We start from the raw sequence: 27,043 nt of genomic DNA on the forward strand, positions 1-27,043 counted from the left end.
AGGAGCTCCAGACTGCCAGAGGCTGAGGTGAACGGCTGGCGGGCGATCTGCGAATGCAGGGAGGAGGGGGAAGGAGGGAGAGAGAGGAGGGGAGTGGTCTCAAGTTGCAGGGGAGAGGAGGGGGAAGTGGAGGAGGGGCTCTGGCTGCCAGAACCCCGGGAGAGTGGCACAATCCGGCCAGCTGCCCTGTCAGCCGTGCGCGCTCTGTGTGGGGGGGGAAAATCCGGACATTTACAAATTCCCCCCGGACGCTATTTTTAACTCAAAAAAGCCGGACATGTCCGGCAGAATCCGGACGAATGGTAACCCTACTGCTGCACCCAGCCAGGCCTGGTGCCAGTGGAGGCGCTGGGAGCACAGTGCTCATGGCTGCTGCACGGTGGAGGCAGAGGTGCTGATCAGGTCCTGGGGGAGGCTCTCGCGTGCTTCCTGCATCCGGCGCCGTGCCCTCTGGAATGCCTCTGCAACAGAGCATCCAAGAATGAGCTCAGCACCCACTGAGACTCCTGCTAAGGCAGTCTGTCAGGGGAGTGGAGGGATGGGGGCCTGTCTGGCTAACACGGTTGCGCTCTCTCTCTGGCTGGCTATGACAAACTCTCCCACCCACAAAGCATGAGACCCTGGCTGCTCTCTTGAAATTCCTTCCCCTCCAACCGTGACTCTACACTGCAGCACCCCACAGCCAGCCTGCACGATATGAATGCTGACTACTTACTTGTAACTGGTGTCCTTTGAGGTGGACTTGACATATTCACATTCTTGGAACTTGTGCGGCATGAAGGTAGAACCTTCCGGTAGCAGTGCCTGTTAGGGTGCCCACGGGCCCTTCCCTGCTGCAGCGCTCGCGTGCACTCTGAGAAAATGGGTATAAAAAGGGCATAGCCCCCGTTGCCACATCAGTTCCTTCCACTGCTGAATCGGAATACCAAGATACTGAAATTTGGACAGTAGTGGGGAATGTGAATATGCAGAATCCATTTAGAAGAAATCTGGTTTCAAGTAAGTAATCTTCCTTTCTTCTTTGAGTGTCCTCTGCATATTCCCACTCTTGGGATAGTTTGGTAAGCAGTACAGTAGATTTGAAGGAGGGATGTGGAGTCTTAAACAGAGACTGGAGCACCACTCTAATGAGCAACAGACCTGGGAGCCAAATTCAATCCATAATGTGTTGTCAAAGTCTTCCATGTAGCAGCTTTGCATATTTCAGTAAGAGGAATATGTTAGGCAAATGCTGTAGTTGCAGCCACAGCTCTAGAAGAATGAACTCTAAGTGGATCAGGCCTAGGAGACAGACCCTCTACAACACTCTTCAATACACTGGCTAACCCATCTAGATAGGGACTGGGATGAAATGGCCTTACTCTTGCAGATTATTTCATATGAAATAAACAAACTGGAAGAGGACCTAAAGCTTTTAATTCTATGCAGATCTGATCCTGAAGCAGCAGATGATACGACTGAGGTAGGGATCCGAGATACATAAAGAGGGGATTAATTCTTTTTTAGTGAACTCACTGGGTCTTAGGCACTGGAGATCCTGCTTGCTGGAGATCCTCCTCACTCAATGTCCCATTTCAGTCTCTTCTTGGGAGAGCAATGCAATATGGATAGCCATCTGTCTTGGATGGTGTAGACACAACAATCCTGAATCTTGGCAGGGGGTTAGACTAGATGACTGATCATAGAATATTTGGGTTGGAAGAGACCTCAGGAGGTCATCTAATCCAACCTCCTGCTCAAAGCAGAACCAACACCAACTAAATCATCCCAGCCAAGGCTTTGTCAAGCCGGGCCTTAAAAACCTTTAAGGATGGAGATTCCACCATCTCCCTAGGTAACCCATTCCAGTGCTTCACCACCCTCCTAGTGAAACAGTGTTTCCTAATATCCAACCTAAACCTCCCCCACTGCAACTTGAGACCATTGCTCCTTGTTCTGTCATCTCAGTGGTGGCAGAACAGCCTACCTCCATGCTCTTTGGAACCCCCCCTTCAGGTAGTTGAAGGCTGCTATTAAATCCCCCCTCACTCTTCTCTTCTGCAGACTAAATAACCCCAGTTCCCTCAGCCTCTCCTCATAAGTCATGTGCCCCAGCCCCCTAATCATTTTTGTTGCCCTCCACTGGACTCTCTATTTGTCCACATCCCCCTTCTGTAGTGGGGGGGACCAAAACTGGACACAATACTCCAGGTGTGGTCTCACCAGTGTCGAATAGAGGGGAATAATCACTTCCCTCGATCTGCTGGCAATGCTCCTACTAATACAGCCCTATATGCCGTTGGCCTTCTTGGCAACAAGGGCACACACTGCTGACCCATACCTAGCTTCTCATCCACTGTAATCCCCAGGTCCTTTTCTGCTGAACTGCTGCTTAGCTAGTCGGTCCCCAGCCTGTAGCGGTACATGGGATTCTTCCTTCCTAAGTGCAGGACTCTGCACTTGTCCTTGTTATTGGAATAACAAATTTGTTATTGGAATAACAGAAACTTGGTGGGGCAGTTCACATGACTGGAGCACTGTCATGGATGGGTATAAACTGCTCAGAAAGGACTGTTGGGGTCCCTTCAAACTATTATTCTATGAATATAGCTGGATCTGAGACAAGATGCAGGTCTAAGGGATTCTGTGCTGTGACACTGATCGTACGCTGTTGAGCTGCCATGCTTGGATCAGATGGTCTTTTCTTCAGGTTTGAGTCACTGGAACAATCCAGAGATCTAACATTGTTAGGTCTCAGATCCAGGTGTGAATGGTCTGAAGACCTACCTGACGCATGCTTAAATTTAGTCTTTCTTTTCCTGAGGACCAAAATAGTAGGTTCCAGTAAGTCATCTGAAAACTTTGGCAGTCTGTCTGGTAGCACTCCCAAGGGAGGTCTTAGAAGTTTTGGAGCCAGGTCTGAGGACTGGGGTCCAGTAAGATCAGTCAGCCTGGAACCAAACCTCAGCATCAAGGCCAAAGATTTTGTTGTTTGCCATTTTCTTAGATCTGGATGTATTCAGTGCTGATTCCAGTCTCCTATCCTTATTTTCGGATCCTTTAGAACTATCAGATCCAAGATGCTGACAAGGCCTCTTTGTAATAGAAGAGCCTGAAGTCTATTTTGTTTCTCCTTGCAGGCCCAAAGTGTGAATGAGCTACAGGTAGCACAACATGTTGGGGAATGATTCTTCCCTCAGCATTTTATACAATGAACATGTGCATCAGATGCCAGGAAGACCACTAGCAAGACACACAGCATCTGAACCCATGTTTCTTCATGCTAGGGTCCACCATATTGAAAATATATAAAGATTTTCTTATCTAACTAACCTAAACTGTAAAATAATTTACTCAAAAAACTACTAATGATAAAAACTAACACCATTAGCTTAGATAAACTATCTAATTAGGAGCACTAACAGTCTATGAACCTAGGAGACCCAAGGTTGGATGGAGGAGAACTGAGGTGGCAACGAGTGTCACTCCCCCTTTATACCCATACTCTCAGAGCATGCTCGAGTGGGGGGGGGAGGGCACATGGGCGCCCTAATGGGCACTGCTACCGGAAAGTGCTACTTACTGTCTTGCTGCACCCTCGGCGCAAGTCCCAAGATTGGGAATACAGAGGACACTTGAACAGCTATTCTCAGCACTGGGGGTTCTATCTGCTCCGACTTCTTCAGGGAGCAGTGAACTTCCTCTTGGGAGCTGGTGTCAAAACAGCTAGTCATGCTGGGTCTCAGGTGCTGGTGGGCCCTGGATAGACAATTCACTAGCTTTGCTAGCCCAGACAGAAACTCCATCCTGCCACTTGCTTGACATTTCTTTGCCATTTCCAGCAACTCCCTGTCTCATGGTTTAACCTCTGCCCTGCTGGAGTCAGGCACAAGGAGTCTGCAGGGAGGAGGGAAGAGGGGGGAGTGGGAGGGTCAGAGGGGCCCTTGGGGAATGACAGCTTCTCCACTCCTTATGCAGGGAGCAAGCTGAGCCAGGGGTTCTCCACATGGCCGAGACCGATAGGAAAGAGCCTTACCCAGGACGTTGTAGAGGGAGCTCTGCTGGCTGAAGCCCCCGAGCCGGTCCAGCACACTCTGCATGCGCTTCCTCAGGGCACTGGACTCCAGGAAGGCTCTGCACAGAAGCACAAACATCAGGTCAGGGCTGGGCAGGAGCCGCTGGCACACGAGCTGGAAGTGAGGCAGCACTTACTTAGACTGCTGCAGGCAGTGGAGCCGGAACGTGACGCTTCCTGTTGTCTCTGTGCGGAAGCCAAAGCGGCTCAGGCACTCTCCCTGTGGGGAAAGCACAAGACAGAGCAGCCCTTGTCTGCAGTCAGCAGTGCCAGGCTGACCTGCAGGGAGAGTGAGCATGGCCCCTGCAAGAGGGCTAGCGACAGGGTGGGTGCATGGAGTCTCCTTTCCCTGCAGAGGGTCACAAGCACTGAGGCCAGGCACCCCTGAGTGGTGCTGAGAAGGGCACACAGAGCTCCAGGCCATGCTGGCGCAGGGCTCACTGCTTAGGGCTCATTAGGGGGCTGACCATGCAGTGGGGGTGGAAGGCTTCACTCACTGCTCTTCAGGTGCTGTCCTGATTCCAGCCTCCTACTGAGCCCACCTTGTTTGTTCCCCCACAAACTGCTGTAAGTCTCCAGAGCACATGGGCATCCTGCCTGCCTCTCCCCAAAGTGAGTCCCATCTCCAGGGAGCAAGCTCAGCTACAGCACAGCTCCATTTCTCAAGAGGAATTGCACCTGCTTTTCTACACATGCAAGGGAGTTTAATGCTGGTGAAAGGAAAGATGCTGGATCAACAGCCACTCTGCAGAGAGCAAGCCCAGAACGTGCCAGGGCAGTGCAAGCCTCCTACAGACACCCCATGGTAATGTACCCAGGGCATGGTTCAGTCTCAGTAGCCCATTTGATCCTGTTCAGACAGCCAACAAAGGCTAGTTCTCATGATAGTTCTGGCGATGCCCACTGGGCAGCAGGCTGGAATCTGGCCCAAGTCGCTCCAAGGGTTTCCTGTGAGAGGAGCAGAATCTGACTCAGAGCAAGTGGCACAAGCCCCGAGGCTGAACTCACCTTGAAGATTCCTGGCATCCTGACGTAGGTCATGTCCTCCAGTTCAGGGGACCCACCAATGAAAAACCTCCTCAGCTCAGCGACCGTCCCCAGCTCAATGGGTCGCCAGGTGGGGGCTGTCAGGGTGTGGAACCCTGTTCCAGGAGGACAAGGCCAGTTAGAGAGGTATGTCCACAAACCCGTTGAGAATCACAGGGGAGGAAGGTAGGAAGGACAAATGTCCACTGATTCCCTCCCCCCACAAATGGGCTGGAATGGATGGGAGACAGACCTCCCCACCCTGCTCTCATGCAACTAACAATGGAGATACCGCATGTGACAGGGCCTACCCTTGCCCCCCATGCACACACAGCTAACAATGGAGATACCATATTCACTTAATAACACAGGCCCCTCAGATCAAGCCAAGCTTTGCATTTTCCTGAGTAGAACAGTTACATTTCCCTGTTCAACATGAGAGGAATGCCCTGAGTTTCTGTAGGGGCTTCTGCCCATTGCCACAAGCTCTGAGGCCTAACAGCCCCTGATAGGGTAGGGAAGGGTAACTCCCCTTGTATGGGGGTGGGGGTGAGTAACAGAAGTATTTTTATCAGGGCTGGCTGCCTGACGTTACCAAGGGAACGGCCAGACAAACCAAAGGTCACCACTGCCTCTTGCTCCCCAGCAGCAGCACTGAATGGCATGGGACACGCCCACCTGACTCCTTCTCACTGTTTCATAGAAGGCCCACTGTGCCCCCTCAATGCGTAGTAGGGGAAATCCTTTCCCAGTGCCTGATGATCAGCTGAGCCCCAGGCCCAGGAGGAGCTGGCCATCTGGAGAGGTTTTACCTGGAGCTGCTGGCAGCACCACAGAGCCATAACCTTCAACACGATACCTCTGCCAAGAATCCAGCGAGAGAACCTCAAAATAGATCACAGGCCACTGTGGGAGAGAGCCTAAAAGGAAGGAGAGCAACGTCATAAACGAGCCAACGAGAGCTCTGCTGGCCATTCAGGACCTCGTTAGCAGGAATGTCCCATCCCTTCATATTCCCTGGCGTGGGAAGCGACTACTCACCAGATGCCCCAGGTCCATGTGGCATGGGGAGAATGTTTGCCAGATACAGGATTTTGCTCCTTTGCTCCTCTCTGGGTGAGGGAGACCCTAGGTGCAGGGCTGTCTGCGTCAGGCTGTGCAGTGCCTATGGTGTAATGCCCTTATCAGATTCTGGCAAACAAGGCCCGGGCAGCAAGGGACTCACCTTGTGACTCATCCTCTTGGGTGAAAAACATCTCCAGAGTAAAGGGGTAGGAGAAGTATGCCACATTGTCCTGGGAAAGAGGAACAAGAATGAGATGACAGGGCAGAGATCAGACCCTGGGCAGGGTCACCAGCATCATGCGGCACATGGCAAGGGCTTGAGAGAACCAGCTGTGTGGGGTGAGGATCCTGCTGGGGACTGACCCCTGGCCAAGATCAGTCACACAGAGGGCATTCAATGTGCTCCCAGCCCTGGAAAATCCACACTATAATGCCAGGCCTGAGACCTCTACCCCACTGAGCTGTATGAGGAACCCCCATAACACCTCCCACTGGAACACTCAACACACGGAGCCAGAGTGGGCACACAGAGCTCTTCACAAGCAGTAGGAAGCCCCATCAGGCTTCAAAACCACCACATCAAAAAGTGCCCTATTTTGCCCCTTACCTTGCCCAGGATCTTGGTGACACAGGTCTGCGTCACCCCAGAGAGCTGCTGGAATGCTGGGCTCGACCAACCTGGCAGAAGAAGAGGAGGCTGTGAGGTGAATGACACGTGCTGTAAGAAAAGCAGGGGCGGCTGTCCTGGAGCAGCTAAGAAGAATGTTAGGGCTGGTCTACACTGGGGGGGGGGGGGGGCATCTAAGATACGCAACTTCAGCTACGTGAATAGCGTAGCTGAAGTCGAAGTATCTTATATCGATTTACCTGGGATCCACACAGCGCGGGATTGACGGCCGCAGCTCCCCCGTCGACTCCGCTACCACCGCTCACTCCGGTGGAGTTCCAGAATCAATGGGGAGCACGTTCGGGGATCGATATATCGCGTCTTAACGAGACGCGATATATCGATCCCTGATAAATCGATTGCTACCCGCCGATACGGCGGGTAGTCTGGATGTATCCTTAGTCCTCTCTCACTGAGCTCCCCTTAGGCACTTCGCTGCCCTTTCACCTTTCTAGTGCGTCTCCTGGGAGATCCCGTGAACTGGGAACTTCGGAGCCAACTTCACTCGGATTTAAGAGATCAAACTTACTTAAATCTGACCTGAAAACAGAACGTAGGCAAGGCCTGTATCCCCAGAGAGACAAACAGCCAACTGGGCTATAATCCCATAGAGAGGGGGGGACAAGGGCTATAGCCTAACAGAGACAAAAAGCCAAGGGTTTAAAACAGGGCAGACAAACTAACCCACTAACACTGATCAAAGCCTGCTGGGCAGGCTGCAGAGTGATGCAGCACAAAGCTGAGAGCATCCTGCAAACATGACTCCAACCCACAGTGACCCTAGGGCCAGTGGCCTGCCTCTCTCAGCCTCAGGAAAGTAGGATTGATGGCTCAGTGTTAGTGCAGCACATGGAAATCGGACACCACCAGGCAGCGAGATCCGAGTGGGGCCCAGTGCTGATGGGGAAGAGGCGTCAAGCTCTGCTCTCTACAGTATGCTCGGGAGGGGGCTCGGGGAGCCTGAAGGACCACAACACTGCAAAGGGAAGAGTAAGGGGAATCCACTGATCAGCGTGTGTTACACATCCTTGTGACCCAGGGACACCTTGGTGCCTACTGGCCAAGAACATAAGGGGTGCATGGGGTTTTAAAGGGTTCACCTTGGTCTGACATCTGTATAATAGCTAGCTAAAAGACGGCATGTAAGGTCTTTACTGAGAGCCTGTAGCCCACTGGTCATCATAATCACTGTAAAATGTTTGTAAGGATGTTATTTAAAAAGCTGTGTGTCTATATTGAAAACTATGCTTTAAGATATGTAAGTTAAGCAGGTCAGCACAAGGTGATAAACCAGTTCTGGTCAGGCAGGGGGTAGTACACACTTATCTCCCTGGCTGTTCATTGTGCATCTAACAGCATAAGTCTATTTGTACACGGAGCCAACTGCTAATCAAGATTGTGAAGTCAAGATTTCACAACCTACAGGACAGAACACACAGCAGCAGGGTGTCCTGTTTACGATTAAGATCAAAGAAATAGTCTGGTACATCAGGACAGTGCAGAGACACACTCGGTATCCTTCACTGAGGAGGTAAGCTGAGAGCGTGACTTGTTTCAAGAAAATGGGATCACAGCCTGCCTGGCTGAAAAATGCTGATGAGCAACTCTAAGACATGACGGTGCCTAGTTAAGTAAGTCTAGGTTCCAGAATGTGCGTTATGATTTTATTTTACTTGTAACCATTTGTTTCTAATATTTCTACTTGCTATCACTTAAATCTCTATGCTTTGTTAAATAAACTTTTACTTGTTTTCACCATACCCATATTGAAGTGCTGTGTGTTAAACAGAGCAGTGAACTGAAGGGAAACTGCCATGCTAGTGTGTATTGCTTCTTTGGGAGCAGCAGATCTGTGAATCCTGAGAGTGTCCAGGACTAGGGGCTGGTCACTCCAGGGGAATGCTTGGTGGAGTTGGTGGTTGCTAACCTGGAGAGAGCGAGCGAGCGAGCAAGGCCTGGCAGACCTGGAGGGAACTGCTTGTGTTGGTAAGCTGTTCTCCAGCATGCACAGATAAGGCTTCTTCACACTAAAGGCTGGTGGTAGTGAGCTGCCTCACAACCCTAGGTACCCCCAGATAAATCAAGCTTGGCTCAAGCTATAGAGACTCATGCTCTGAAAGTGTCTGGTTCAATCCCTGTTGCCAGCCAAGATGGTGGCCAACACATTGCTTGCTTGCTGCTATGCTTGCTTTTGGGAAGGACTGATCTGGTGGACCCTATAGCAGGGCAGAGTTCGTAATGCTGCAGTGTGGCAGGGACACTGGCTCAGGAACCAGACCACGGCTACTCACGGCTGGGCAGCTCCAGGAAGAAATGAACATAGAGATGGTCATACCCGTAGCCCTGGGCTGAAACTGAGAAGACAAGACAATGACAGTGGGGTCTCCTAACCACAGCCCAAGCCCTCCGGAACCTCCCATTTGCACAGGCTGGGAGAGTCCCATAGAGGGTTCCCAAAGGTCCCAGTAAGGAGAGGAGATTACTGCAGATGGTGGGGACAAGCCAGGGTCTTCTCAAAGGGGGCTTCCTTGTGTGAATCATAGACTATCAGGGTTAGAGGGGACCTCAGGAGGTCATCTAGTCCAACCTCCTACTCAAACCAGGACCAATTCCCAACTAAATCATCCCAGCCAGGGCTTTGTCAAGCCTGCCCTTAAAAACCTCTAAGGAAGGAGATTCTACCACCTCCCTAGGTAACCCATTCCAGTGCTTCACCACCCTCCTAGTGAAAAAGTTTTTCCTAATATCCAACCTAAACCTCCCACACTGCAACTTGAGACCATTACTCCTTGTTCTATCATCTGCTACCACTGAGAACAGTCTAGATCCATCCTCTTTGGAACCCCCTTTCAGGTAGTTGAGAGCAGCTATCAAATTCTGGTGGGGAGAGGTGTTGACTGCAACACCTCTCCTCACCAGCAACAGCATACTAGCCTTGGAGGCTCTATGCTAAGTTCTGTTCTTTACTATGGGCTCCATTACTGCCATCACACACCTGTAGATCTGCCTGGGATGGCTAAATCATAGAATATCAGAGTTGGAAGGGACCTCAGGAGGTCATCTAGTCCAACCCCCTGCTCAAAGCAGGACCAATCCCCAGACAGATTTTTGCCCCAAATCCCTAAATGGCCCCCCTCAAGGATTAAACTCTCAACCCTGGGTTTAGCAGGCCAATGCTCAAACCCCTGAGCTATCCCTCCCCCCTAACCCCAATGTGCAAACACTTCTCCTGGGATTAGTCAACAGAGATGTGGGCCACTGGCAGGGAATCAGCTCACATCCTTCCCAGCGGACAAAGCACTTCTGACCTAGACTGAACTGTAGACCTTAGTCCCTGGGTCTCTGGTGAGTGCAGGGCCTTACACAGCAGCAGGCTGCCCCCTCACCAGAGTGAGAGTCTATAATAGGCACTCACCTATCTCTCCATTCACAAACAGCCGCAGTGCACCAGGAAGAGTCTGTGACAGAGAGAACACAGGCAGAATGGTGAGAAGCATCTCAGCAATAGCTGATTGATCATTGTGCTTCCCTAGAGGGCCCTGCCCTAAGCCAGAGCATCATTGCAGGACACTTCATAGTCACTTACACTAAAAGCCCCAGCCAGGGGATTCTCTCTGCTGGTCATAAGGAGACAAGACTTCCTGGGGGAATGTCCTAGCTTCCCACAGGATCCCGCCAAGATTTCCAAAAGCGACCAGCCAATCTGAGCGGCCACCTCAACATTCCTTGGAGAGTTCAACCCTCTCTAAAACCAGGCCCCTTACAGCATCTCAAGCTGGTCCCAGTCACTAGCACTTAGAATCATAGAATATCAGGGTTGGAAGGGACCTCAAGAGGTCATCTAGTCCAACCCCCTGCTCAAAGCAGGACCAATTCCCAACTAAATCATCCCAGCCAGGGCTTTGTCAAGCCGGGCCTTAAAAACCTCCAAGGAAGGAGACTCCACCACCTCTCTAGGTAACGCATTCCAGTGCTTCACCACCCTCCTAGTGAAATAGTGTTTCCTAATATCCAACCTGGACCTCCCCCACTGCAACTTGAGACCATTGCTCCTTGTTCTGTCATCTGCCACCACTGAGAACAGCTGAGCTCCATCCTCTTTGGAACCCCCCTTCAGGTAGTTGAAGGCTGCTATCAAATCCCCTCTCATTCTTCTCTTCTGGAGACTAAACAATCCCAGTTCCCTCAGCCTCTCCTCATAAGTCATGTGCTCCAGACCCCTAATCATTTTTGTTGCCCTCCACTGGACTCTTTCCAATTTTTCCACATCCTTCTTGTAGCGTGGGGCCCAAAACTGGACACAGTATTCTAGATGAGGCCTCACCAATGTCGAATAAAGGAACGATCACGTTCCTCGATCAGCTGGCAATGCCCCTACTTATACAGCCCAAAATGCCGTTAGCCTTCTTGGCAACAAGAGCACACTGTTGACTCATATCCAGCTTCTCGTCCACTGTGACCCCTAGGTCCTTTTCTGCAGAACTGCTACCTAGCCATTCGGTCCCTAGTCTGTAGCACTTAGGAAATGCTGGCTCTTGTCCCTTCCACTCAAACCTGCCTGTAAAAAAAGCGTTAGAAGTTTTGTTGAAGCAGAGAAAACACTTGGTTCCCACTCTGCTCAAACACTTGCCACCCACCTGGGGCTGAGACCAAGCAGAAGAGATTCCAAAAAACTGAGCAATAAACATGAGACTGAAAATAGTGTTTTTGAATAGACCACCCTGGGCTCTAGCTTAGCCTTCCACAACTCTGAAAAGGCAGTGGCAGCTGATCCCCAGAACAAAGTGGTGTTCCTTTTGTCTCACAGAATCTAATTCCAAGGCCTACAAAGAGTGCAGTCCCACAGAGACTACAACTCTCAGCAAGCAGTGGGGTATCTGGATCCTGGCAGCTCTGTCTCAGACCAAGGCATGCTGGACTGCTAGTCTCTACAAGCCAAGTATCCATATTAAAGATAAGGGCTGCTACAATCAACTTCACTTCATGCAAGTCAGCAGGCAGGGATCACAGCGCTGATAGTTGCCAGCATGCTGCCCAAGCTGGGCAATCTTTGGATGCCCTGGCACAATGGCATCCATGCTAAGATCAGGAGAAAATTCAGATACAATGCCTGTGCCTCTTCAGCCATAGCTGTAATGAATGGCATGTCCACAATAGAAATGTAAATCAACCTATGTTAAGTCAATTTACAACCACAGCAGTAATTATTGTGGTGGTTCATGTCCACACTACCCTCCCTCTGTTGGTGGTGCACGTCCTCACCAGGAGCACTTCCCTCTGACCTAACGGGGCAGTGTGGGGGGCTGAGAACCTGGGCTCTCAGCTGCCCACTGGGCTCCCAGCTCCCTGCCAGTTGTCCCCTCCCCCCACTCTCAGCTCCCTGCTCCCCCCTGGGAGTCCGGCTGCCCCCCACCCACTCTGGATTCCCTGCTCCCAGCTGTCTGGACTCTTGCTCTGCGCTCCCCGCTGGGAGCCTGGCTGCCAGATGCCTGGGCTCTTGGCTCCACACTCCCCGCCTGGAGACCAAGCGCCTGCCATCTTCCCAGTGAGGAGCCTCAGTACAGTGGGGACCAGGGAGCTGAGACCCAAAGGTAGCCCGGCTCTGAGCAGGGAGCCTGAGCAGCAGCTCAACTGGGAGTGTGGAGCCCAGAGGCTGGGAGAGGTCCGGGCTATAGTTGGAGCCCAGATAAGGCTTCTTCACACTAAAGGCAGGTGATAGTGAGCCCAGCTTTCTTGTCAATTTCACGGCTCCAGCATGACACAAAAATGACAGCCAACAGCCAATGTAAGTAACTCGCAGTGTCTATACGGACACTGTTTCCCTAACGACACCAACAAAAGCCCTACGCCTCTCGTGGAGGTGGCATTATTATGTCAGTGTACTATAGGGCACTTACATCAGTAGGAGCAAGGCTGTAGAGTGGACACTGACATAATTAGATCAATGTAAGCTGCCTTACATCGACCTAACTCTGTTGGGTAGATCAGGGCCAAGACTGCCCCAGGAGACTTGAGGTCACCATTCTCCAAAGGCAATTTATTAACAATTCTGGCCTCAGGTCACTGATGAATTCATATTCTTACCGCATCTGTTACTCACCATCTCAAAGTCTGAGCCAACAAGGCCGTTGAGATATTCCTTGTGCCGACTATACAACTAAAGAAAAACAATGGATTAGAAGAAGTCCATCATGAAGCAATCATTTCAACTTCCAAACACGTTACAGAGAACAGCCCCAAGTAGGAGATGTATGAGGAACACAGCTAGAGACATCCAGGACGCAGATAAAGAAAACCAGTGCCATGCTGCAGAAGTGTCTGTAAGGGTGACAGAGTTCCTCAGCTGGGTGCATCCCATGTGGGAACAAGTGACAGGGTGAAGTAGGGTGACCAGACGTCCCGATTTTATTGGGACTGTCCCGATATTTGCTTGTTTGTCCTGCGTCCTGACCTATGTTAGGTCGGGACACTGGACAAACAAGTAAATGCTCCGGAGCCCGGAAGTGCTTGCGCCCCACCCCCCCTCCGCCCCGACTCCGCCTTCGCCCATTGGCTCCCTCCCCAAATCCCCGCCTCTTCCCCAGGCTCACCATTCCTCCTTCCTCCACAAGCGCTGGAGGGAGGCCCCGGAGACGCAGGGGGAGCACGGGGCCGGGGTGAGTGAGAGTCCGGCCTGGCCCCGAGTGCAGGCAGGACTCGGTCGGGCGGTAGGGAGAGTAGAGGGCGGCCTGCGGTGCCAGGCGGCGGCTGTTCTCCCCCCCGGGCAGCGGGACTTGGGAGCAGCTGCTGCTGCAGCTCCCACTGCCGCGGGGGGAAGAAGCGGCCATGGCGCTTGGTGGCTGCGGCTCTGGTGCCCCCGAACCCGGGCCTGCTGCAGGGACCCAGCAACGCGCACGCTGCGCCCAGCCCCTGGCCAGTCGCGTCTGGGCTGGCTGGCTGCCCAGCTGGTGCAATCCCGCGGCGACCCGGGGCGGAGGCATCGGCATCGGCAGCCGAGCCCCATTCGCTCCCCTGTGGGACCCAAGCGGGACGGGGGGCTGGGGCCTGCTGCCCCCCACTCCGGGTCCGCCGCAGGATTGCACCAGCTGGGCAGCAGCCCAGACGCGACTGGCCAGGGGCTGGACGCAGCGTGCGCGCTGGGTCACCACAGCAGTCCCAGGCTCGGGGGGTTCACGGGCGCCAGAGCCGCAGCCGCCGAGTTTGGCCATCAGCCGCTTCCTCCCCCCTGCGGCAGTGGGAGCTGCAGCAGCAGCTGCTCCCGAGTCCCGCTGCCCGGGGGGGGAGAACAGCCGCCGCCGCCTGGCCCCGCGGGCCGCCCCCCTACTCTCCCTACCGCCCAACTGAGTCCTGCCTGTTCGGGGCCAGGCCGGACTCTCACTCATGGCACCGTGCTCCCGCTACGTCTCCAGGGCCTCCCTCCAGCACTTGTGGAGGAGGGTTTGTTTTTTTTATTTTTGCCCCGCCCCTCCGCCACACACCCCCCCCCCACCCGTCCTGATATTTGACCTGGGTGATCTGGTCACCCTAGGGTGAAGAAACCGACAACAATCCAGTGTTTTTAGGGACCTGGGAAGTCAGCTAGAGATGGGCTGGATGCGTGAACTTCTCTGCTTTCTCGTGCCTGACAATAGAGGCCATCTGACTCAAGTGCTGATGGCGTGGAAAGGAATTTCAGATTCTTGTCATATTTGAATCCCTTCTGCAGTGAGATGTGCCTCTTGAATTACAGTCTCTCTATGTTAGCAGATGGGGCACCAACCCCTGTGCTCAAACAGCAAGGCTGATTATTAGGGAGGCTACAAATTAGGTGGGGAAAAGGGAAAGGAGCAAGCAACCAGGAGCAGCAAACGGGAGTTTTGCGCTCAGACTTTTGGGAAACTGGCAGATTACTCCATCTCTGCTACCATTTGGAAATAGAGACTATGACTCACATGTACATAAATTTTTACCTGCTTTAACCTCTCGATAACTCATTACTTTTTCTTAGCTAATAAACCTTAAGTTAGTTTACTAAAGAATTGGCTAACAGCATTATTTTTGGTGTAGGATGCAAATCGATGTGGGTGAGTGAGTGGTCTCTTGGGACTGGGAGTAACCTGGAATATCTGTGATTTTTTTGTGTAAGTGACCATCTATCACATAGTTCATCTTGCCTGGGTTGCAAGATAGACTGGAGGGTCTACGGGGACTGTCTGTGACTCCATTATAAGACTCCTGTGGTATTTTAGGAATGAACATTTTGTACTGAGTTGGTGAAATCTAATTATAGAACATACCACCTGCTTTTGACAGTTTGCCCTGAGGTAGGCACTCATGGTCACGAGCCTCCAGACAGTGTGACAAGGGGTATGGAACAGCTTCCATACGAGGAGAAATTAAAAAGACTGGGACTGTTCAGCTTGGAAGAGAAACAACTAAGGGGGGGAATATGACAGACACCTATAAAATCATGAGTGGTGTGGAGAAAGTGAATAAGGAAGTGTTTTGAAACAGTTTCCCACAGTATTCTTGCCAGAAAGTTAAAAAAGTATGGATTGGATGAATGGATTATAAGGTGGATAGAAAGCTGACTAGATTGTCGGGCTCAATGGGTAGTGATCAATGGCTCGATGTCTAGTTGGCAGCCGGTATCAAGCAGAGTGTCCCAGGGGTTGGTCCTGGGGCCAGTTTTGTTCAACATCTTTATTAATGATCTGGATGATGGGATTAATTTCACTCTCAGAAAGTTTGCAGATGACACTAAACTGGGGGGAAGAGGTAGATACACTGGAATGTAGCGATAGAGTCCAGAGTGACCTAGACAAATTGGAGGATTGGGCCAAAAGAAATCAGATGAGGTTCAACAAGGACAAATGCAGAGTCCTACACTTAGGAAGGAAGAATCCCGGGCACTGCTACAGGCTTGCGACCGACTGGCTAAGCAGCAGTTCAGCAGAAAAGGACCTGGGGATTACAGTGGACGAGAAGCTGGATATGAGTCAGCAGTGTGCCCTTGTTGCCAAGAAGGCCAACGGCATATTGGGCTGTATTAGTAGGAGCATAGCCAGCAGACTGAGGGAAGTGATTATTCTCCTCTATTCGACACTGGTGAGACCACACCTGGAGTATTGCGTTCAGTTTTGGTCCCCCCACTACAGAAGGGATGTGGACAAATTGGAGAGAGTCCAGTGGAGGGCAACAAAAATGATTAGGGGGCTGGGCCACATCACTTATGAGGAGAGGCTGATGGAACTGGGGTTATTTAGTCTGCAGAAGAGAAGAATGAGGGGGGATTTGATAGCAGCCTTCAACTACCTGAAGGGGGGTTCCATAGAGGATGGAGCTAGGCTGTTCTCAGTGGTGGCAGATAACAGAACAAGAAGCAATGGTCTCAAGCTGCAGTGGAGGTCTAGGTTGAATATTAGGAAACACTATTTCACTAGGAGGGTGGTGAAGCACTGGAATGGTTTACTTAGGGAGGTGGTGAAATCTCCATCCCTAGAGGTTTTTAAGGCCCGGCTTGACAAAGCCTTGGCTGGGACGATTTAGTTGGTGTTGGTCCTGCTTTGAGCAGGGGATTGGACTAGATGACCTCCTGAGGTCTCTTCCAACCCTAATATTCTATGATTCTAAGTGTTATTTACCCTTTCACATAACACAAGAACCAGGGGTCACTCAATGAATTAGTAGTGAGCAGGTTTAAAATAAACTGAAGAAAGTACTTCTTCACACAACGCACAGTCAACCTGTAGCACTCATTGCCAGCGGATGATGTGAAGGCCAGAAGTATAACTGGGTTCAAAAAAGTTCAAGGTAAGTTCCTAGTGGACAGGTTCATCAATGGCTATTAGCCAAGATGACCAGGGATGCAACACCTGGCTCCACATGTCCCTAAATCTCCCAGAAGCTGGGACTGGACAATAGGGGATGGATCATTCAACATTGCCCTGTTCTGTTCATTTCCTCTGAAGCATCTGGCACTGGCCACTGTCAGAAGACAGGATACTGGGCTAGAAGGACAATTGGTCTGACCCAGTATGGCCGTTCTTGTTCTTAATATTTACTGTACTTCCATGATAATCCAGAGGGGAAAGTTAATCTGAAACTCAAAATTAAGAATAAGAGTTCAAAATGAAACATTCATGCACTGAGCACAAAAACTCTGCAAACGAAAGAATGACCCAACACTTATATGAGATTGGTGCGCGGAAGAGAGCTAATTTAGCTGGATAAGAGGTTGAGGTAAACAGCAGGAAGAGCTGGTAAAGGTTGCATCAGCTGCCTAGAGTGCAGGAACATGTCCACCATTTGTAACTCTAGTTTGCAATCTGGGTGCTTTCTTAGCTCCTGAGTTACTACTGGACTCCAAGACAGCAGCAGTCCTGAGAGGGTTTTCGCCATCTGTACTCTGCTAGAAAAACAACCTTTCCTTCCAATATGCCCAATAGACCTTCAGGAGTCTACTACTGTCCAGGCCCTACTCCCATCCAGACTGGCCTGAGGCAATGGGCTCCATAGCAAAACCATTCAGAAAATGAACCTAGTGCAAAATGTGCCTGCCCGCTTATCAAGCTGTGTCAGAGCACACGAGAGCTGTGCTTCGGGGCCTTCAGTAGGCATCTCAGTGGAACTCAGGGTGCTGGATTTAGCCTAGCTTTAGATCTGGCTACCTGAGAGACCAGCGTCAGTGTTAAAGTGTTACTGTCAGCACAGTTACAGTCAGTGAGGGGCTTGATCTGGAGCTGCCTCCATTTAAATAGGAGGGGCTAGTGGCAGGGCGTTTTCTGGGAAGGTCGCTCCACTTCAGAAACAGTTGTGATGGGATCAGACTCCTGAGCTGAGTCCCCAAGGCCTTAGTCAAAGCTGATCCTTACATCTCTGAACATGCGCTGCTCCCGCTCCTCCTCCTCTCGTTGCACCTGGGCTGAGGCATTCTCAATGGTGTACCTCCACAGCTCCCGCTTCTCGCCATCCAGCTCAATCCTGCACATCCCCAAAGCACCATGGGCAAGAGTCAGAACAGGATAGGCAGTGCCCACAGCAGCTATACCACCCCTAAGGCGGAGGTGGCAGCCCCAGGAGCAGCCATGTCCCACCATTCACACTCCTGGGGGTTCGCCCAGCAGCAAGGGATCATTAAGGAAACTCCCAGGATATCCCTGCTACTACATGCCCATGGGGGTGACTGCCTGCTCAAGAGGCTCAGCAGATCCCATGATGTATCAGAGAGGAGCATGCTATGATCCTGCCTGAGTTCTGGAGCCCATGCTTCCCATTCTAGGTGCTAGGCTGCAGGGTCCCCCATTCCACAGTACACTTTTCCCAGGGTTACCTTGTAATTTCAGCCCCTCTGCACCAATCCCACCTGCAGCACTAGCCCCACACTGCCTTGCTCACCTGTAAGCACCTTTAGTGCCCGTGAAATCAGGCTTCACTGTGATCACCCCATTGCCATCCACCTTGACTGTGCAAAGAACGTGCTCATATTCCCTGTGGCCAAGCCTGAGGGGAGAGACCATAAAACAGACACCCAGTCTGAACAGAGTCCATGCGCACCAGCTGCCAGTGGACTCATGGTCCTGCCTGTGCATGTGGGAGAGGGGAAACAAACCCAGCCATACCCCCACTGATCAGAATAAGAAGGTTGGGGTGGTGGGGGGACAAGTACAATGCTTCCCACTGAAATAAGGCATAGGAGGCAACAGCAGCTGGAATTGCTGATGATCTTGGAATTCCCCTCCTAGGACTGGTGCCAGGGGAATGTGGTTTCATAAGGGAGGGGGAGAGCAGGGGTTTCCCATCTAGGAGACCAGGTTACTCCGAGTCTTTTACTTACATCCCACATGGTCCCAAGTCTCCCATGATGTACATGGTCTGAACAGGGGTGTTGATGACATGGTTATTCTTAATAAATTCTTCTGAGGGCTTCCAGGTGATGACGCGGGACTTCAGAACACTTCCTTCCCTGCCAAGGAAGCCACAGAACAGTATTATCCATGGTCTCCAAGCTGCCAGGTACAAAACCCCACAGCACCAGTGCAATACAGCCCCAACATAGACAATAACATGCATGATGGGATCCACATGCTGGGGCACCAGAACAAGGAGCCACAATCCCAGGCTCCAGAAGCCAGACCCTTGGGGGCACCCTTGCTGGAATCCACACCGCCAGCTTCCCCAGGCTGGGGTACTCAAACCCCCCAGGCACCAGGGCTGGCAATCTTACATTAGTGAGTTCTGAGACAGGGCTGAAGTGAGCTCTGAGCTCTTCTTTGCACTCACGTTGGCCTGCGGTCCTGCCTTCTCCTTAAATTGGCCATCCTCTCTGCCAGGAATGATGGCACCTCCTGCTCTGAGCTGGTCACTTTCTGACAGTGCTGGAAGAGAGGGCAGGGGGTGGAACTATTACAGTTATAGGCAGAGCCTCTCCTTCACCTTGGAAAGGCAGGAGCATTCACACCACAAGCGATTTCCCCTTCCTAGCTGCAGGCAGACCTGACCTCAGTCCTGGAACAGGCACATACATGTGTGCACAGCCACACATGCACACAACGCACCCTTCTCAGCTGATCCAAAGTCAAAGTGAATGTGGGAGGGCCTTGGACTGGCTCCCCACTTAGGGGAGAGCCCAGTTCCTGAGCTTAGCCTTCAAAGTGCTACTGATCCATCCTCCATTCTTTGAACAGGGCACATTTGAGACTCTATGTGTTATGGCAGCTGCCATTATAACAGGGAACAAACAGTGGAGTTTGGACTCTTAACAGCTCCCTCCAGACTTTCAACGTGCATCTTTCTGAAACGCCCAGGACTCAGCCTGGAGTTGGGGCAGTGGCTGGAGTTGTCTTGCATGAAAATATATTCTGCTGCCCTCAAGCTGGCCTCTCAGGGTACTCAGCTTCAGTTTCTTGAGCCCACCACCTGGTGAATGTATCCCTCTTTCCTAAAGACTGCAGACCTGGCCATGTGGAGAGCTACCACTGCACAGACGGCAACAGCTTAGGCACAATTAAGGGCAGATACCTCCTTCAGGTTGGTGAATCGGTCATGGTCTGTGTAGGTGAAGATGCGGTTATTCTTCCGGCCTCCTGACTTCTCCAGCTTCAAGATCTCCTGGTGGTACTGCCTATCCAAGGGGGTCTGACAGGCTGACTCATGTTGGTACAGATCCACCTCAAACTGAGACCAGCATAGAGAAAGCATAAGGGCTGCTTTGGCATAAAACGTATCACAGAGATCAGAGACAGAAAGGGCCTTTAGGCTGGGATTCTTAAAGGATCCTCAGGGAGCTAAGTTCCTTTTAAAATCCCACCCTCCAGCCTTACTTCCAACCTAGTCAGAGATTCATAGATCCCAAGACCAGAAGGGCCCACTGGGACCACCTGACCTGACCTCCTGCACAACACAAGCCAGAGATCATCTCCAAATAATTCCTGTTTGAACTAAAGCATACCTAGTCCATCCCTCAGGGGCTGACATGACTTTAATAGATTCCTAGATTCCAAGACCAGAAGGGACCGTCTAGTCTGACCTCCTGTGTAACAAAGGCCAGAGACCTGCCACACAATAATTCCTAGAGCAGTGCTTTTAGAAAAACATCCAATTTTGATTTTAAAATGGTCAGCGATGGAGAATCCACCACGACCCTTAGTGAATTGTTCCAGTGGTTAATGACCCTCACTGTTAAATATGAACACCTTATTTCCAGTCTGAATTTGTCTAGGTTCAACTTCCAGCCATTAGATCATGTTATACTCTTCTCTGCTAGAGTGAGGAGCCCATTATTGTCTGTTCTTCATGAAGGTACTTATAGACTATAAAAAGTCAACCCGTAGCTTTCTCTCTGTTAGACAAAATAAATTGAGCTCCTTGATTATAACTACTATAAGGAATGTTTTCTAATCATTTTTTGTGGCTCTTCTCTGATCCCTCTCCAATTTACTAACATTCTTCCTGAATTGTGGACACCAGAACTGGACACAGTACTCCAGTAGCAGTCGCACCAGTGTCAAATACAGAGATAAAAGAACTTCTCTACTCCTACTCGAGATTCCTGTTTATGCATCCAAGGATCTCATTATCCCTGTTGGCCAAAACATTGCACCAGGAGCTTAAGTTCGGCTGATTATCTACCCCACCCCCAAATCTTTTTCAGAGTCATTGTTTCCCGGAAAGAGTTCCCTATCCTGTAAGTATAGACTACACTCTTTGTTCCCTAGATGTATATACATTTATGTTTAGCTGCATTAAAACACATATTGTTTGTTTGCGCCCAGCTTACCAAGCAGTCCTCTTTACTGTTTATCATTCCCCCAATTTGGGTGTCATCTGCAAACTTTGCAGTGATTATTTTGTTTTCTTCCACATCACTGATAAAGATGTTAAATAGTGCGTGCCTAGGGTCACACACAATCAGTGACAGAAATAGGAAAAAAAAAACCTTAGTATCTCTAGCTCACAGTCTTGACCTTTAGAATATTAGGGTTGGACGAGACCTCAAGAGGTCATCTAGTCCAATCCCCTGCTCAAAGCAGGACCAATTCCCAGCTAAATCATCCCAGCCAGGGCTCTGTCAAGCCGAGCCTTAAACATCTCTAAGGATGGAGATTCCACCACCTCCCTAGGTAACCCATTCCAGTGCTTCACCACCCTCCTAGTGAAACAGTGTTTCCTAATATCCAGCCTAAACCTCCCCCACTGCAACTTGAGACAATTGCTTCTTGTTCTGTCATCTGCCACCACTGAGAACAGCCAAGCTCCAACCCCTTCAGGAAGTTGAAGGCTGCTATCAAATCCCCCCTCACTCTTCTCTTCTGGAGGCTAAATAACCTCAGTCCCCTTTAACTCCCCATTACATGTCCACTCCCTCCTGGGCTTGGTCTGGTTTCATTTTTAGTGTGTACCAAGGACACAGCATCCCCCACTCCCCTGGGGTGTGATTCCACAGTGTGACACACCTCCCTGCCAGGTAGTGGTGCTCTGCATTTAGCCTCCATTTTCCCTGTCATGGTTTCATCCTGTCACTCCTAGTTATATGCCCTTTTTTTTCAGGGGGGGGGGGGGGGGGAGGTGTCCTTACAAATATTATATTGGGAGTACTTGAGGCCTGATACTGCAAATACATGAGTAACCTGACTCATGCAGGGCATCCCATTGACATCAGTGGGACTACTTGCTTGAGTAAAGCTGCTCATATGTGTTTTCAGGATTGCCCCTTAGGTGGGTTTGGTGCTTTACTCTCTGAAATCAGATAGAGTGCATAAAATCTCTATAGTATTAAACTGGGGACATCCTACAGTTGGAGAGTAAAGATTAAGTTGGAGCCTGTAGTGGGATGGTCACCCCAGTCCAGTCAGAAAGGGGGTTAAAAGCAGCCAAGGGAGGCTGCTTGGGTAGTCAGCCACAGGTGTGCTTGTACCAATTAGGGCACAGCTGACCCCGATAAAAGGGCAGGCTGAGAGAGTGGGAGAGAGATTCTTGCTCCAGCTAGGGAGCAGAGAGGACCAAGCTGCCTGGGAGAGCAAACAGGGTACCTAGGGCAGGCAGAGCTGAGGAGCTGGTGCTCTGCTACAACAATAATAAAACACAGTTCCAAACAGGATGAGATCAGTATGGAATGTAAGAGCTACACAGCATTTGGTTAACATTCAAGGGAATTCACTGCAGCTAAATATGTAAAAGGAGGGTGGTCACTTCTTGTACTAGTTGCAAGGAAACATTAAAGATTTTCTGTACACATTGACACGTTTTCATGGAAATCAAACTGCATTTTTACTGTTTTGCTTCTTCAAAAAAAAAATCTAAATTGCTCTGTAAATAATACATAGAATATCAGGGTTGGAAGAGACATCAGGAGGTCACCTAGTCCAACCCCCTACTCAAAGCAGGACCAATCCCCAGACAGATTTTTGCCCCAGATCCCTAAGTGGCCCCCTCAAGGCTTGAACTCACAACCCTGGGTTTAGCAGGCCAATGCTCAAACCACTGAGCTATCCCTCCCCCATGTGCCAGAGTGATCATGTTTGATGCTTTTAATGTGATATTGGAGCAATTCGTATGTCGATTTTTTGGTTTTGGTTTTTTTTTTTAAGCAAGACTTAAACCCTAAATCTGCAAATACTTATATATATATATGACTACCAGTGGACCACTCAAGTGTGTAAAGCTACTCACATGCATAACTGTTTGTTTGTAGGCTTAGGATTTAAGATTGCTGTGGTTGTAACTATGGGGCCATAGACTGCTATTCCCAGAGCTGGATCCTGGACAGACAGTAACCATAATGCTGTTTCTCTCTCTTGGTTCAGAGTCACTTCCACAGCTTTTACGTGTACCCTCCACTCATCCTTTACAGACATGGACAAGATGGCACAGGGAACCAGCTGGGATAATTCTAGATCAGAAACATGCTCCATTTTCTCTTCGTGTTTTGAGATTGCAGTGGCCACATGAAAGGTTAGAGAACACAGAACCCTCTTGAATTGCAGCAGCAAGTGCCATATCTAACTGGAACAGGCCCTCCATTCCTCTTTGGGACCTGGAGATGAAGCCAGGGCCCCTTGCACTAGTGCCAATGGGGTACTATACTACACAGCTGTAAAATTTTGAGTATTATCTGCCACTCAAGGCAGTCTTCCACTTACTCACCTGGCTGAAGAGTTTTTCTTGCCAACCAATTACTGCCTCCTCCTCATCATCAGGACAATAGCCACCTGAAAGACACGAGGGTGCTGGTCACTTCCTCACACCTGTGCCTCTTCCCCGCCCCCCAGCAAAGAGCACTGTGCAGCACAACAGGCCTCCCAGCATCCTCTCTTCTGTTTCAACGGCAGGACCTGGAATTGATGTTAATGGCTGCACTACTAGATGTGGGATTCCCATGTCACCTGCACCTAATGAACAAGAAGCTTGACACTCAGCTTCCTGCAGGCCTTTGTGAGGGATGGTGCAGCCATTAACATCAATGGCAGCAGTAGGGGGCACAAATATTATACCACCAGCCCCTCCCAGGATTGGGGAATGAATGAGTGGACTAGATTTGAAAGGAGAGAGTAGAAATGACACAGTCAGGTCAGAGTCTTTCCTTAGCTGTGTTACAAACACTAGCTTAGGTCATCAGTTCTCAAGCTATAGGCCACTGAGAACTAAGTACTTACTGGACTGGCTCCTTCTCTTTGCCAGATGCATTAAAGAAGCTACAAATACAAGTCCTGTCCTAATATCATTTTTCCAGGTAAGCCACTGCTGTAGCTGCAACAGGGATGTTAAGAGATAGCAGATGGGGGTGGGTAGAAAGCTGGTTGACAGTGGATAGGGAAAGTGTTCCCATGGTTCATGCTACTGAAGTGTTTAGAAACCCTCAACTTAGTTATTCCAAGGGAATTTACTTTTCCTCCTTTATGGTCTTTGCTTTCTACAGGTCTCTGGGTTGAGAAGTAAAAACAGCCAGGGGGTTTCACTTCACATCCACTCAATGAGCACTAAATAAAAAAAAAAAGCTAACAATGTTAGGAACCATTAAGAAAGGGATAAGACAGAAAAGATCATCATGCCCCTATATAAATTCATGGTAAGCCCACATCTTGAATACTGTGTGCAGTTCTGGTTGCCCCATCTCAAAAAGATATATTAGAAATGGAAAAGGTATAGAGACGGGCAACAAAAATGACTAGGGGTATGGAACAGCTTCCATATGACAAGAGATTTAAAAGACTAGGATTTTTCAGCTTGGAAAAGAATTGACTAAGGGGGAATATGACAGAGGTCTATAAAATGGTGTGGTGAAAATGAATAAGGAAGTGTTATTTACTCCGTAACATACCACAAGAACCAGGGATCACCTAATAGGCAGCAGGTTTAAAATAAACACATAACACACACTCAGTGTGTGGAACTTGTTGCCCAGGGATGTTGTGAATGCCAAAATTATAATGGAGTTCAAAAAAGAATTAGACTTATCCTCCATGAATTTATCTATCAATGGCTATTAGCCAAGGTGGTCAGGGATGCAGCCCCATCTTTAGCCTCTGACTCCCAAGGCTCCTGCACAGGTCTCCTACCCAGTGGCAGAAACCAGAGATGGCCATTGTGAGGCTTTGCACGTGGGGGGGAGGGGGTCCCCCTCAGAGCAGACATTGGCCACGAGCCACCTACTTGCTGCTGGGTGGGAACTGAAGGTGGCCAAGCTGATGAGCTCCTTCCCCTGCTGGCCGGCGGGCTGCTGGAGCTGCTGCAGGAGGAGGCTGGTGGAAGTGACCCGCTGGATGTGAACCCTGGCAGGGGAGAGGAGGAGGCAGGAGTCACCCGGCTGGCCACGGGAGCGGAAGGGGCAGCTCCTGTCTGCTGCTGGCGGGGAGCGGGGCGCGCAGGGCGAGAGGGGCCGCCCGCCCCAGTGGAGAAGAGCCCAGGGCGCTGCCCGGGGGTGGGCAAGGGCCGCCTGGCCCAGGACTGCCGGCGGCGGGCGGGGGCCGCCTACTTGAGCCCCACCTCAGGGACACCAACCCGCTGTACGGGGGCCGGGCCGGGCCGGGCCGGGCCGGGCCACCAACACCCCCCACTCCTCGGCGCGGCTGAGGCCAGGCCAGGCCCCCCCGCCCCGGGGAACCCGGCCAGGCCCGGGGAACCCGGCCAGGCCCTGACCGGATGCGCAGGTTCCGCACGGGGTCCCGGGAGCGATACACCGCCCCGCCGGCGTCCGTGCTCCAGCCCAGCTCCTCCATGGGCCCGACGCCGAGCCGCTCCTGCGTGTCCCGCCGTAAAGCGCGTCCGCGTCACCATGGAGATGGGCGGGGGCGAGGCTTGCCCGCGTGCTCTCCAATGAGCATGCGCAGCCTGCCCGTGGCTCGGGAGCGCGTGCGGTCTGTCTCGTTCCGTGGGGAGGGCTGCCCCGGGCCGGGCCAGTCCCGCCCTTGGTCCTGCCCCTAGCCAGGCTCTCATAAAGGAGCAGCCACACCCCCATCATCTCGCAGCTGGGGAAACCGAGGCAGAGAGGGGGACGTGGCTTAGCCAAAGTCACTTAGCAACCCAGTGGCATAGATGCTGGAATTAGGGGTGAGGAGGTGCAGCAGCAACCCCTGGTTTGATTTACAGGGTTTACAGTTTTGTTTAATAGCTGTCAGTACCCCCACTAAGCAAACTGTTCCAGCATCTATGCCCAGTGGCAGTGCCGGGTGCAGAACCCTGGCCTTGAGTTCTAGGCCAGTGCCCTGTTTACTCCCCCACCCAGCTTCCCCTTAGTCTGCCTCTGATCGCAGCAAGTGCTGTCCTCTGTCAGAGGGTCTGGAGGAGCCTGTCCTACGGAGGAAGGCCCCTCATCTGGCACTGGCGGGCATGAGAGCTGAAGCTGGAGGATTTAGAGCCCTCATAAATAGACTTTCACACTTGTGGGAATTTGAGGGTCAAACAACAGTTATTGACAGTAACTGTTGACATTAAAAAACGTACTTGTTAAAACACAAATTGTCATCATCATACGGCTAATAAGTTCTCAAACAAGCATTCCTCGTGTATCTGTAAATTTAGATTATCATCAATGAAAGTATTTGTTGTTGTTGTTGTTGTTGGTATAGAATCATAGAATAATAGAATATCAGGGTTGGAAGGGACCTCAAGAGGTCATCTAGTCCAACCCCCTGCTCAAAGCAGGACCAATTCCCAACTAAATCATCCCAACCAGGGCTTTGTCAAGCCGGGCCTTAAAAACCTCCAAGGAAGGAGATTCCACCACCTCCCTAGGTAACGCATTCCAGTGCTTCACCACCCTCCTAGTGAAATAGTGTTTCCTAATATCCAACCTGGACCTCCCCCACTGCAACTTGAGACCATTGCTCCTTGTTCTGTCATCTGCCACCACTGAGAACAGCCGAGCTCCATCCTCTTTGGAACCCCCCTTCAGGTAGTTGAAGGCTGCTATCAAATCCCCCCCCCCCCCCCCCCCATTCTTCTCTTCTGGAGACTAAACAATCCCAGTTCCCTCAGCCTCTCCTCATAAATCATCTAATTTGTCTAGGTCCCTCTGTATCAGGAGAAGCAAGGTGACCAGATGTCTGAATTTTATAGGGACAGTCCTGATATTTGGGGCTTTGTCTTATATAGGCACCTATTACTCCCCACCCCCATCCCGATTTTTCACACTTGCTCTCTGGTCACCCTAGGAGAAGCTGAGGTGCCTCAAGAAACCACCCCAGGAGATGGTGACACCTACCTTGCCTCCCTAATATCCTGGGACCGACATGGCTAAACCAACACTGCATACA

The 27,043-nt window shown here is 50.9% G+C and overlaps 1 protein-coding gene across 9 annotated transcripts; it reads right to left on the reverse strand.

The window, feature by feature from the left end:
* Nucleotides 1-217: 217 nt before the first annotated feature.
* On the reverse strand, nucleotides 218-25,764 carry MKS1 (MKS transition zone complex subunit 1). Of its 9 annotated transcripts, XM_065573123.1 has the most exons (19): nucleotides 25,428-25,586; nucleotides 24,942-25,060; nucleotides 23,436-23,500; nucleotides 19,812-19,967; nucleotides 19,074-19,168; nucleotides 18,628-18,756; nucleotides 18,189-18,293; nucleotides 17,666-17,774; nucleotides 12,913-12,969; nucleotides 10,228-10,270; nucleotides 9,104-9,166; nucleotides 6,753-6,823; nucleotides 6,306-6,375; nucleotides 5,893-6,000; nucleotides 5,063-5,196; nucleotides 4,192-4,274; nucleotides 4,016-4,113; nucleotides 716-853; nucleotides 218-461 (listed from the first exon to the last, which is right to left on the reverse strand). In XM_065573123.1, the coding sequence occupies exons 1-19, from the start codon at nucleotides 25,505-25,507 to the stop codon at nucleotides 364-366; spliced, it is 1,821 nt and encodes a 606-aa protein (XP_065429195.1). In that variant the 5' UTR covers nucleotides 25,508-25,586; the 3' UTR covers nucleotides 218-363. The 9 variants fall into 9 exon arrangements, with proteins under 9 accessions (XP_065429195.1, XP_065429194.1, XP_042700544.2 ...); XM_065573122.1 differs by lacking the exon at nucleotides 24,942-25,060 and having other exon boundaries at nucleotides 25,428-25,764; XM_042844610.2 differs by lacking the exon at nucleotides 18,189-18,293 and having other exon boundaries at nucleotides 25,428-25,587.
* Between the last annotated feature and the right edge of the window lie 1,279 nt (nucleotides 25,765-27,043).

Source organism: Chrysemys picta, chromosome 19 (assembly GCF_011386835.1).
Source record: "Chrysemys picta bellii isolate R12L10 chromosome 19, ASM1138683v2, whole genome shotgun sequence".
Taxonomy (NCBI): Eukaryota; Metazoa; Chordata; order Testudines; family Emydidae; genus Chrysemys; species Chrysemys picta.